This window comes from Notechis scutatus, chromosome 7 (genome assembly GCF_049901735.1).
Source record: "Notechis scutatus isolate UNSWTSFEM ecotype Mainland chromosome 7, rNotScu1.2, whole genome shotgun sequence".
Lineage (NCBI taxonomy): Eukaryota > Metazoa > Chordata > Lepidosauria > Squamata > Elapidae > Notechis > Notechis scutatus.
Genome location: NC_142015.1, coordinates 22919774 through 22932952, shown reverse-complemented (window position 1 = coordinate 22932952; position 13179 = coordinate 22919774). Strand labels below are relative to the sequence as shown.

The 13179-nt window shown below is 44.4% G+C and overlaps 1 protein-coding gene across 1 annotated transcript in view; it reads right to left on the bottom strand.

Moving 5' to 3' along the window:
• LOC113419326 (uncharacterized) overlaps positions 1–13179 on the bottom strand; it is a 132889-nt gene that overhangs the window by 73330 nt on the left and 46380 nt on the right. Inside the window, exons 20-29 of the mRNA XM_087969823.1 lie at positions 12601–12753; positions 11130–11331; positions 9120–9260; positions 8257–8439; positions 6879–6950; positions 6171–6297; positions 5090–5229; positions 3477–3680; positions 1160–1309; positions 56–235 (exon numbers count right to left, since the gene is read on the bottom strand). Of these exons, the coding sequence (XP_087825949.1) occupies positions 56–235; positions 1160–1309; positions 3477–3680; positions 5090–5229; positions 6171–6297; positions 6879–6950; positions 8257–8439; positions 9120–9260; positions 11130–11331; positions 12601–12753 (1552 nt within the window). The remainder of the gene's footprint in view (positions 1–55; positions 236–1159; positions 1310–3476; positions 3681–5089; positions 5230–6170; positions 6298–6878; positions 6951–8256; positions 8440–9119; positions 9261–11129; positions 11332–12600; positions 12754–13179) is intronic.

Sequence of the window (13179 nt, the reverse complement as noted above, 5' to 3'; positions counted from 1 at the left end):
TGAATCAGAAATGATACACGTATCTTTTCAGTCCCTATGCCTGGTTCCTTTTTACCTGGTGCATTACAGTAAAATCCTGGCGGGCACAGAATGGGTTCAGGACTCCCTTCCGGACAGTAAGATCCAGGAGAACATTTTGCCCCTGTGGCTGTTGCTGGACAAAGACAGTTGCCATTGGTGTAATTATCCAGATCAAAGGGCTGAGGTGTCCAAGCAGCTGAAATGCAGAACCAGCCTGGGGAAGAAATAAGGAGAACGTGAAGAAAGGGTAAATTTATAGAATAACAGAGTTGGAGGGGGACCTTGGAAGTCATCTAGTCCAACCCCCTGCTCAATCAGGAGAGTCCATTCCAAATATTAGCCTCTACCTAGGATCGAACTCACAGCCTCCTGATGGTGAGGCAAGAGCTCCCACTCTAGGCCACCGGAGTTTGCACTATTGAAAATTAATCTTCAATGAGCACAGCCCAAACTCTTTTTGAATTTGGTCAAGAAAAGGAGGCAGGGCACTTAACATCCATTTTAATTTCTTTAATAAAATCATCATTATTATTTTTTTACTAAATCATGTTTTATAAAAGCAAAGCAAAACCAAGCAAAACGCTCATCGGGTTGTTCCCAAATCCCAAAATCAAGAGTCTTGCAAAAGACTCACCTGCCTAACTCTTTCCTACTGTAGATAGATCCACAGTAAGGTGAGATTTACAAGAGGTGAACCAAAAGAGAAGCTGTCACAGAAGAACTGGTTCAAATCAAGAAGACAATCAGAGGAATCCAGGTTAGTGATTCCTCAGATTAAGGAAATTGGCGGGTAGAGCTGGAAATAGATGGAGTTGGGAGTAAAGATGGAGTAGAGATGGAGATGGTGGTGGAGGTAGAAGTGGAGACTGAGATTAAGGTGGATGTGGATGTGGAAACAGAGGTGGAAATGGAGATAGAGATGGAGGTGGAAGGGGAGAGAGCGGAGGAGGTGAAAATGGAGGTAGAGGTGGTGATGGAGATGGAGATGGAGATGGAGATAGAGGCGGAGGTGAAGGTGGAGGTGGAAACAAAGGTGGAGATGACGATTGAAGTGGAGATGTAGGTGGGGATAGAGATAGAGATGGGGATAATTTTGGCAGATATATAGAAACATTTCTTCTTCAACAGGTAACCTCACCTGCATCACACTTTCCTGAAACCATAGTTAAGTTTTCCTTCCCACAGTAGTGTCCTGGAAGGCAGGGTAAACAGCTGTCCAAGCTTTGTGCCATGGGGTCTGGATTATAATAGCCCCGAGGGCATGGAAACTGGATGGCATATCTGGTTCCTTTGGGGCACAACAAAAGAGAGGCAAGAACCAAAATCATTCCTCAAAGATGTAAAATTTGTGATGTGTTTTTGGCCTACCTGTAAGATTGGAAGTAAACTTAAGATCCAGAACACAGGCTCTGGGCTAAATCAAATACTTCTGGATTTACAAACAGCAATAACAGTAGCTTTCCTGGGAGGTTAGCCCCTAAAACATTTTTCCTGTCACGCTAATTTTCTAGACAGTGACTTTTCTTTTGTTTGCTGTTAGCAGAAATAGAACAGAGTATTGTTGAAGAAAATACTGATATATTTCTTTCTGGTTGCTATTTCTTTCTTGGCTACTGATCATGAAAGCAAAAAAGAATTGAGATATGTCATTCTAATAAAATCCAACAATCTAAATGAACAATAAAAAGACTTCAAACAAAAACCAATACTACATTTTAAATCTATCATCTAGTCTGCCTGCCTGCCTGCCTGCCTGCCTGCCTGCCTGCCTATCTATCTATCTATCTATCTATCTATCTATCTATCTATCTATCTATCTATCTATCTATCTATCTATCTATCTATCTATCTATCTATCTATCTACCTATCTATCTATCATCTATTTATCTACTGTATATCTGTATATCATCTATCAACCTATCATCTATCATCTATCTCTCATCTCTTTCACACTATCATCTATCCATCTATATATCCATCCGTCCATCCATCCATCCATCCATCCATCCATCCATCCATCCATCCATCCATCCATCCATCTATCCATCCATCTATCTATCTATCTATCTATCTATCTATCTATCTATCTATCTATCTATCTATCTATCTATCATCTATTTATCTACTGTATATCTGTATATCATCTATCAACCTATCATCTATCATCTATCTCTCATCTCTCTCACACTATCATCTATCCATCCATCCATCCATCCATCCATCCATCCATCCATCCATCCATCCATCCATCCATCCATCCATCCATCCATCCATCCATCCATCCATCCATCCATCCATCCATCTATCTATCTATCTATCTATCTATCTATCTATCTATCTATCTATCTATCTATCTATATAAATGAAGGAAATTTTATTTCAGGAATGGGAATGCTTGAGGATTCTAGATCTGAAGCCCCCAGCCTCTTAGAAGGAATCCATGAAGCCTCTGATGATATAATATTTTTGATTCTCTGTGTAGGGGGAATTTAGAAGAGAACAGAAACAAGAGGTCTCTCTTGGAGTCATACCACTCCGTTCTCCATCCTGAAAACATTCAATTACCCCAAACAGCTGAAACTGCACTGCTTCAATTTGGCTGACCCGTTTTGGGGCTTCTTCTCTTAAGGTCATCTACTGCCAAAGACCATGAATTGTTCACCCATCTCTGGTCAGTGTTCCTACTCGAAACAGGGATGAGGCCGATAACAAAGAGTACTAAGTACACAAAATTGTCTACTACAATGTCCTACCTGTCACTACTTCAGCTTCAACCGCAATAACACACACGGGCAAACAATAGATACAAACTCAGAGTAAACTGCTCCAAACTCTATTGCAGAAAATACAACTTCAGCAAACAGAGTTGTCAACGCCTGCAACTCACTCCCTGACTCTGTTGTTACATCGTGAAACCCCCAAACACTTTAACCTTAAACTGTCGGCTGTGGACCTCACTCTGTTCTTAAGAGGCTGTAAGGGGGCTTGCATAAGTGCACCAGCATGCCTACCATCCCTTCCCTACTGTTCCCATTTATTCATACTCATTTATTATTGATATACTTATACCTGTTTATACTTACATGTTTATATGTTATGTTCATACTTATACTTGTTTTTTTTCTCATGCATGCTTGACAAACAAAATAAATAAATAAAATAAACCACACCTCTCTCATCAAGTGAGGAGATCTTAAAGGCCCTTCAGAGGCAGACCATGAAACCTACTGCTTTGATGATGTGCTTCTTTCTTGTGCTTTGCAAAACTGCACCTGACTGTCAGCAGATGGCACTCCTGTCTCTGGATAGATTGTGAAACTCTGAAATGTTGTGTTTATTTCCCTTTTGAAATCAGATTCGCCCCTTTTCTCAAATGGACCAGTGGGAATTTGTTTCCACTTCATCACAAAAGTTTGTGTGGGTTTTTTTTAAAGGACTTCTGCTTTGAGCTTACCTTCAGGACAATAAAAGCCAGGAGGGCATGGGAAACCATCGTAACTGGTCGTGTTTTCAGGGCAGTAGTAACCCGCTGGACAAAGGGAGCAAACGGACTGCGTGGTGAGATTATTGTAAGTTCCTGCGAGGCAAGGAAGAGGGTGGCTGGTTCCCTCCGGACAATAGTGACCCACAGGACAAAATCCTCCCTGTTCTGGAAATCCTATAAGAAAGAAGAAATGGGAAAATGTACAACGATGCTACTAGTCCTCTAAAAATAAGAGAAGGGGATGGCAAAGAGGATGAGAGAAGCTTGAAAACAAAAACCAACACGCGTGTATGAATCTCCATCCTCCAATTCTTACATTCACTAAACCCAATTCATTTTTCACTTCACTCAGAGAGAAAAGATTGGGAATATTGCTATCTGGGATTAGTCTGCCACAGGGGTGGGATTCATTTTTTTTTTACTACCGGTTCTGTGGGCATGGCTTGGTGGGTGTGGCAGGGGAAGGAAGGATGCTGGAAAATCCCCATTCCCCACACCACTAACCTGCTTTCCAGCTCCGTTCTCCTGGGCAGGCCAACCAAAGGAGACCCAGCCGATCAGCTGGGACTCAATGGGAGGCAGAGAAGAGATGGGGTTGGTGGGGCCAGTCAGAGGTGGGATTTGCCGGATCTCTGAACTACTCAAAATTTCCACTACTGGTTCTCCAGAACTGGTCAGAACCTGTTGAATACCATCTCTGGTCTGCCAGAGCCATTTTATATAAGCTTTTTTTTTTTTCCTGCTATTTTTCTCCGGCAAGATGAGGCAAGGGGAAGACCTTGTAGTGCTTCTGCACACCCTCCCGTTTAAATTATTTTAAATTAAGCTGATTTGATGAGTAACCAGTGGAGCAAGACTGCATTTGCAGTCTTGCCAAGGCTGCCGTCTCACACAGGTCTTCTGGGTAGGAGCAAACCCTATCAGGATATATTCTTAAGCAAATATGGGCAGGATTCCACATCATCTTTAATGACCCCATAATCACTCGTGGGGTAGAATCTGGGCCACTGAATAGAGCTGAGCGATTACTGGTCGGATGCCCTTCCTGTCACCAATGCGGAGTTATATTCAGCAGATATATTCTCAGCATGCCGAGAGAGAGAAATGTCTGCCTCTACCGGGGATCGAACTCACAGCCTCCTGATTGTGAGGTGAGAGCTCCACCTCTAAGCCGCCATACCACTCGGCAGGATTGCACTGTGATGATACCCACTTAATCTTAATGCCTGTACCTGCCGTAGGGGAGGAGAGAATAACCTGTATTAAAGACAACACAACACAGGCGTGCTTCTATGCGTGCGCCTGCAACTACTCACCCATCACCACATCCTGATTAATGGGGATGCCTCATTAGTAAACAAAGCAGTTTTAAATCAATTCATCTGGTTAATCTATTAAACGCTGCAGACCAGATTGGGCGGGATCGGAATGTGAATAAAGTTAGTTTAACACCCACACAGCTGGTTTTGGGTTTGGAAGGAAAGGAGAAGGGGACTTTCTGACGGGGGCTTCGCACAGGGAAGAGACAGATTTGCACCCTGCTTGACAGAACATGGAAGCAGGGTGTCAGCTCGCCCTCTCACCTGCTGGGGAAGGTGAAGTGGCTCCAGGTAGGCAGTAGTAACCAGCCAAACAGGGTCCAGAAGGCACCGAGAGACCAACAGAGGAGCAGTAATACCCAGGCGGGCATGCAATGCAGCTGGTCTCAAGCGAAAGATACCGCCTGGGGAGACAAGAATTCCCAGCTAATTTCATAGAACATAGAATAATAGGGAAGTCTTCTGAAGTAACCTCTTCCTCAAACAGAAGACTTCAATCTGCTAGCAAATCCTTTATTTGACACTGTAATTGGTAGCTTAGGTTAAAGATAATATTGTGTTGACCAAGCAAAGCCAGTATTTCTGGCTCTGCTACTCCAGAGGACCCATGATGCTTGGTTCATCCACAAAAACTACAACTTTTCCTCTTCTTCCAGAAATAACAAAGTTGGAAGGGACTTGGAGGTCTAATCTAGTCCACCTCCACTGCTCAAGCAAGAAACCCTATACCAGCGGTGGCAAACTTTTTTGGCCCTGAGTGCCAAAACAGGAGCGCGTGCGTGCCGAAAATCACAAGAGCAGCTCCCCAACACACATGCGGGAGCACCAAAAACTGGAAGCTCAGCTTCCTGGCACATGCATGCATGCTAGCCACCTGGCCTTCTGATTTCTAATGTGTATGCACGCGTGAAGACCAGCTGGCCGGCGTGGACATGTGTGCCGGGGAGGTGCTCTTCCAGTTTCTGGCGATCCCATGTGCGTGAAGACCAGTGAAGACCGGTGCACATACCCGTGAGAAGGCCAGCTGACCAGCACATGCATATGCGCCAGAGAGCTACTTCTCCGGTTTCCAGTGCTCCGCATGTGCAAAGACCAGTTGGCCGGTGTGCATGTATGTGCTGGAAGCCGGAAGAGCAATGTGTGATGGCTGGCATGCCTGGAGAGATGGCTCTGTGTGCCACTTCCGGCACATCTGGCATAGGTTTGCCATCAAGGCCCTATACTATTTCAAATAGATAGTTGTCCAATCTCTTTTTAAAAACCTCCAGTATTGGAGCACCCACACTTATGGAGGTACTTCCTTCTCAAAAGGACATCACAGTCCCTATGTTCTTAAGAGGCATACCTGTCTGAGAAAGTACCTGCCGGACATGGCAGAGGGATTCTAGTGCCAGCTGGGCAAAAGTGCCCCATTGGACATGGGCCTCCAGCACTAACATTGGTGATTCCATCAGGGTTTGGGACACTGGAGCCTGAAGAGAAAGCCAAGACAAAAAACAATCAGAACAGAAATAGTGGTAATAGCTTAGAAGTCTATGTCAAATATTAGCTGTTTTAGATGTCTGGAAACAGGGTTATAGTTAGGAACAACAAGAAAGATACGTTGAATTATTTCTAAGGAATTTTTCTTTATGGTTCCTCAGCTGTAGACCGAAATCTTGCCAAACTAAAACAACTACTTGCACCATTAAAGATATACATTGAGAACTGCTAAGGGGAAGCCATCTTAACTCTCTTCCTCCCAACCAAACTATCTAAGCTTCTCTGTCTCTTTGCCCTCTGGAAGGCAGCTCCTGACTCCAGGAAATCCAGAATACATTCCACCACAGCTATAGGAAAACGGTAGAACCAGAATCCCAATTGCTGAAATGATTTTCTATGTTTAGCCCAGGACATTCAGAATCCTTGTTTGAATAATGGATCTAACAAACAGTGATTTTAAAATGGTAGCATGTTGATTATCCAGATAAGATGCACAACCCATTATCACACTCCTTTTTTTAAAAAGAATACATACAGCTGGAATTTAAAATGAGAGACATACAACCTGTACCTGTATTACAGAAGAATCCTGGTAAACAGGGGCCACTGGGAGAAGATAATCCTGATTCCCCACAAAAAAATCCTGGATAGAAACACAAATAATCTATTTTCAACTTACAAAACTATCTGAATAAAGTAAAATGGATCCCTTTTACCCAACAGAGCCATGGTGGTGCAGTGGTTAGAGTGCAGTACTGCAGGCTACTTCTGCTGCAGACAGCTGCCTGCAATTTGGCAGTTCGAATCTCACCAGGCTCAAGGTTAACTCAGCCTTCCATCCTTCCAAGGTGGGTAAAATGAGGACCCAGATTGTTGGGGGAAATATGCTGACTCTGTAAACTGCTTAGAGAGGGCTGTAAAGCACTGTGAAGCGGTACATAAGTCCAAGTGCTATTGCTCTGGCCCTGCCATGTTCAACAATGCAAATGCTATGTTCTTTTTTTTAAAAAAACACAGTTTATTTATACATTTCATCTTACACATGTTCAGAGGTGGGATTCAGCTGGTTTGGGTTGGTTCGGGTGAACCGGTAGTTCCGACGATCAGTTGGCCACGCTCACTCACCCCTGCCTTAGTCTGTCCTATATTCCATGTTTTGCAGCTGAGCTGATTTGCGGATTGCCGTGCCTCAGCTGTTTTACTCACTGGGGCTGCAGTAGAAAGTAAGTTTTAGAGCTGAAAATCAGCGGTTCTCAAACGCTGTGCAAGCGCATGCAGTGTGTGCCTGGCAAATCGCGTGCTCATCGAACCAGTTGTTACCCCGGTTGAATCCCACCACTGCACGTGTTTAGTGAATAGCATATTGTCTGGATCATTTTGCTTACATAATAATATTTTTCCCATTCCTAATTTCTACCTCTATTATCCAACCATTTAAAAAACAAATCCCATGTTTCGAAAATACTCTGTATCTTCTTTTTCTTTCATCTTTAATGTTAATCTGTCCATTTCTGCACAATTTAATTTTTTTTTAAATTACATCTTCTTCTGTAGGTGTTTCCTCATTTTTCCAGAGCTGTGCAAATACAATTTTGCTGCTGTCAATGCAGGTAATATTAAATATATATTCCCTTTGTCATACTTTTCTGGTATTATGCTTAACAAAAATATGTTTGGCTTATAATCTAAGTGCTGCTTTCACATTTTTTCTAAGCATGTATGTATTTTTGTGCAATATTTCTTTGCCTTTGCACATGTCCAACACATATGATAATACATACCCAGTGTCTGGTTACATTTCCAACATCTGGCAGACAAGTTTTTAAACATCTTGCAAATGCTATGTTCTTGAAGAAACAACAACCAACCCCACAGCCTTGGAGATCTTGGTCAAAGTTTAAATAGACTGAAGTGAAAATGGCTTTTGTTTCAGAGACAGGAGAGCTCACCTGAAGGGCATTGCTGGCATCTCTGAGCTTGGTCAATGCCAGCAGATGGATTGTAAGTCCCAGGGGGGCAGGGATAAAAGGAGACCCCTGTCCTTGGTGGGCAGTAAAATCCAGGTGGACATTGATATCTTACACCATTTTTACAATAAAGACCAGCTGGGCAGGGGAAACATTCATCTTGGCCTGGGGGAAGAGAGAAAAGATTAAGTAAACCACTGTCTTCTCTTCCTGGTTCTTCTTTGTGAATTCAAATTCTCCTTTAGCTTAAATATCAAGATCATATCTCGAGAGCACCAAGGACCCCTCAGTTTCTCAATCTTTTCCGCTTTGTAGGACCCAAAACCGAATGAGCACATTCTCTTAGACTTGTGAATTACTTGATCACAACAACATGTCTTTCCTCGAACAGAGGGGTGTCAAACTTGATTTAATTGAGGGCTGCATCAGGGTTGTGTTTGACCTCGGGGTGGGTGGTAGGCATGGCTAGGGTGGGTGTGGCCAGCATGAGATCACTCAGGGCAGGGGCACCTGTGATGGTCTGAGAGCTCCACGTTCAGCTGCGACATGGATTCCAAGGCTGCTTTCCCATACTTCTTCCTATTTTGTCAGTAGAGATCCTAGCACAACAGTCTAAGTTGGCTTACTGGACAAAAAGGACAAGACTTCCAAAGAAGCATCAATAGGACTTTGGGAGAACCTAGACAGAATTAGAACTGGTTTTCTAATAAGTCTACAATCAATTCTAATATTTAGAGGGGCATAGTTGGGTTTATTTCTGAGCCTCTGAGATTAAAGTGGAAACCAACTGAAATCCATCAGCAGCTCCAACCATCAAACCATGAATCCTCCTTTTCACAGCTGACCTGTTATTGCACTGTATTCCCCATCTCGGCATGGAGAGGGCATGGCTGACCCTACAGGGCAGAAGTGACCTTTGGGACACAAGTCTCCAGTTACTCTGTCCATTGGTCTTGCTGCACGTGTCCCACCCCTGCAGTAAAACCCTGAAAACAGAGAGAAAAATCAATTGCATTAAGTCATTTTTCACTGCAGAAGAAAGCAGAAACACAAAACTTGCCCTGGAAACACCAAACCTTCAGATGTGTAGTTTTCTTTTATGTATTGATTTGCATATTGCCAATAACTCAAGAATTTGTTATCACAAACTGGAAGGTAAATTCACTGCAAAGGAATTAAAAGGAACAGAAAAGATCGTTCATCTTTTCAGCATTCCCTAGTCAGGTGCCTTGCAGCGGAGTAGGATCACAGCTCCCAGAATCAGGGGTGGGCTTCAAAATTTTTAGCAACAGGTTCTCTGCCTGGTTGCTGGGTGGGCGTGGCCATGGTGGGTGTGGCCTAGTCAGCCTCCTGCACTACGGCGATGGGGGGGACGGGATGTTTTTTCCCTCTCTGAGCTCTGAACGTTGTTCTTGCACCTCCAGAGGACAAAAACAGCCTCCCTGGGCTCTGGAGGCCCTCTGGAGGATGGAAATGTGCCTGTTTCTGGCCTTCCAGAGGCTCCAGGAGGCCGTTTTTGCCCTCCCCAACTCTCCATGTGGGCCTTGTACTTTTCTGGCATTCAAAATGGGCCACATGGGGACTCCAGAGAGGGGTGGGTGGGGCGGGGTGGGGGCAGCCAGGGATGGGATTTACTGGTTCACCGAACTGGCCATTAAAAATGATAAAATTAGCTACCAGTTCGCATGAACCAGGGTGAATCGGTAGCAGCTCACCCCTGCCGAGAATTCCTAGTGTTGAAATTCTAGAAGTAGCTATCCCCTCAAAATCTGGCAATGAAAAGGTTAGGGCGTGTCTACAATGCGTATTATATTAAAATCCAAAGCAGGTGAAAGTATAAAAAAATATATAACAACTCAAGGCTTCTTTCCTCTGTTGAAATCAGGACTCAACCTTTCAAAGTTACATTTTGATTTAAGATACTTATCTTTGGAGTCCCAGTAAATCCAAGGGAAAGAGGGAAAATTTGGTTTCAAGTGGGCCTTCATAGCTTCAAATGCACTAGAACCCATAGCTTTCCCAGCCCAACCACAGAGCAGAGTTGGTATTCAACAGGTTCTTACCAGTTCTGGAGAACCAGCAGCAGAAATTTTGAGTTGTTCGGAGAACCGGCAAATACCACTATCTCTGACTGGAGATTTTGCAATGTCCTTCTCCTGCCAGGCCCACCAAGCCATGCCCACAGAACCAGTAATAAAAAAAAATTGAATCCCACCACTGCCACAGAGCCAGGGGCGGGCTGCTACCAGTTTTCCCCAGTTTGGGTGAACCGGTAGCTAATTTTATCATTTTTAATTTCCGGTTCAGCAAATCGGTAAATCCCACCCCTGGCTGGCCCTGCCTACCCCGCCCCACCCCTCCCAGGACTCCCCATGTGGCCCGTTTTGGATCCCAGGTAAGTACAGGGACCATGTGGAGGCTCAGAGAGGGCCAAAAAATGGGCCTCCTGGAGGCTCCGGAAGGCCAAAACCGGGCTCATTTCTGGCCTCCAGAGGGCCCCTGGAGCCCAGGGAGGCCATTTTTTCCCTCCTAGAGGCTCAAAGAAAACCTCCAGAGCCCAGGGAGGGCAAAAATGCTCCCCCTGCTGTGGTGCAGGAGGCTGACTAGGCCACGACCACCCATCAACTGGGCAGAGATCCAGTTGCTAAAATTTTTGAAGCCCACCCCTGCGCAGATCTAAATTCAATGCATTAAGATTGCAAAGCTGAAATTACTAAAGCTGGGTGCCGCGGTAAGCCGAAGCACTTATAGAAACAAAACTGTCAGCTTTCCTCTAGGGAAGAAATCATATTATGAGACTTCCTTTCCAAATTGCAATCAAAGACGCGCTTGCAATTTCACCATTATCTTCTCACCTGGAGCACAGGGTCCTGTAGGGGAGACACGGCCGGGGCTGCTACAGAAATATCCAGGTGGGCATAGTCGACACCAGGTGGAATCTCGGCCTCCTTTCTGTTCATTCCATGTGCCAACTGGGCAGGGCATTTCCCTGGGGTCTTTGGTGCCCGCTGGGCAGTAATGCCCAGCAGGACATAGACCCCCAAAGGGTGGTGCAGTCTTAGAAAAGAGAAAGAAGCCAACATATACACAAGAAAGTCATTCTAATGCAGAGCATGCAGTCTTCAGAACTTGATGGAACTACTTAGGGTTTAGATCAAGGATGATCCAAGGTGAGATAGAGCTGATCAAGACTTTCCTGGCCAACTGCTGCCAAGTTCCCAGATTTGAAGGAAGGCAGGGAGTATCTCAAAGCATCTTGGAGGAGGAACAAGGATTTTCCTTTGAGAAGTAACAAGGATTTTCTTTTCCTTGGAACAAGACCAAGCAACATTTTTTATTATTTCAAATGATCCTAGAATCGTCACTGTTGGAGACCAGAACTTTCAAGCAAATAGATTTCTTTCCTGCCTGTTCATGGTCTCCTTGAATCTGCTTTGTTTCCCCTGCTTTTCTGCGTTGTTCACCTCCAAGATAAGAGCACAGAAACTGGGATATATTCCTCCCTAGAAAACAATAATCTGAAACTGACCTTGGACATATGCAACCGGTGATAAAAGTCTAGAAAGTTGCCTTGTATTCAAGCAGATCATTTGTCAACATTGACAAGCAACGTATCCAGGTTGTTCAGTTCACGTTTTTCAGGACTGGAGATGCCAGACATTGAACCTGGCCCCTCCTGAAGGCAGATGGTGGAGCCCATGTGACTCATTTTTATCAAACATCTCTGCTTTTGCAGAATTGACTAGGATAGATGTACTACTGTTGAACTTAAAACTGATGAATAGAGTGGAATGGAATGGACCAGAGCTGGGAGGGACCTTAGAGGTCTTCTAGTCCAGCCCCCTGCTCATGCAGGAGAACCTATACCATCCAGTCTCTTCTTTAAAACCTCCAGTGATGGAGTGCCCACAATTTCTGGAGGCAAGCTGTTCCACTGGTTCATTGTCCTCACTGTTAGGAAGTTTCTCCTTAATTCCAGGTTGCTTCTTTCTTTGATCAATTTCCAACCATTGTTTCTTGTCTTGCTTTCAGGTGGTTTTGGACAATAATTGGATCCCCTTTTCTTTGTGGCAGCCCCTCAAGTACTAAAATACTGCTATCATGTCACCCCTAATTCTTCTTTCCTGTAGACTAGCCAGACCCAAAATCTGCCACCATTCTTCACATGGTTTAGTCTCCAGGCCCTATGATTGATGAGAATGGTCTAAGCTGAACTTCTCCAAATCTTATGTCTAGAAGGAATCACTAGCATTATCTTGACCACTGAAAAAATGGTTGGAAGATTATCAAAACAAAGCAGGATAGAGGATATTAGCAGCGACTTACAGGAGTGGCATTTGTAGATCCTTGGAAGCAATAATAACCTGACTGGCAAAGTCCTTCAGGTGCCACCAAGCCAGGCATGCTACAGTACATGCCCGCTGGGCATTGTTTACAGGCCCCTGGTCCAGTGCCATGAAAAGTATCTGAATAAGTGCCCTAAATCAAAAGAAGGGAAATGTGTCAGAAGGCAAAGGAAATCATAGGAACATAAAAGAAAATTTTATGTCACTCACCGAGCTTTCAAACCCAGAAATCCAAGATTGTACGGGTACATGGAAAATTTGGAACTTGGGTTTGAATTTCCAATATTCACTGGAGTTTCGAGGATAGTCATAGACTCTACTCCAGTGGTGGGATTCAAATTGTTTTACCACCGGTTCAGTGGGCAGGGCTTGGTGGGCGTGCTTTGCTTAATGCCGGTGTGCAGCTTTCCCCATACCAGTTGAGGCTTGCAGCACCAAGCAGCTGAGAGGATACAGAAAAGAAAAGCGCATGAGTGGGTGGGTGGGCCGATCCTGCATTTTTCTTTCTCCTCTCGGCTGATTGTCCTTTTTTCCCTCCTCCCAGCTGATCACGGGAGGC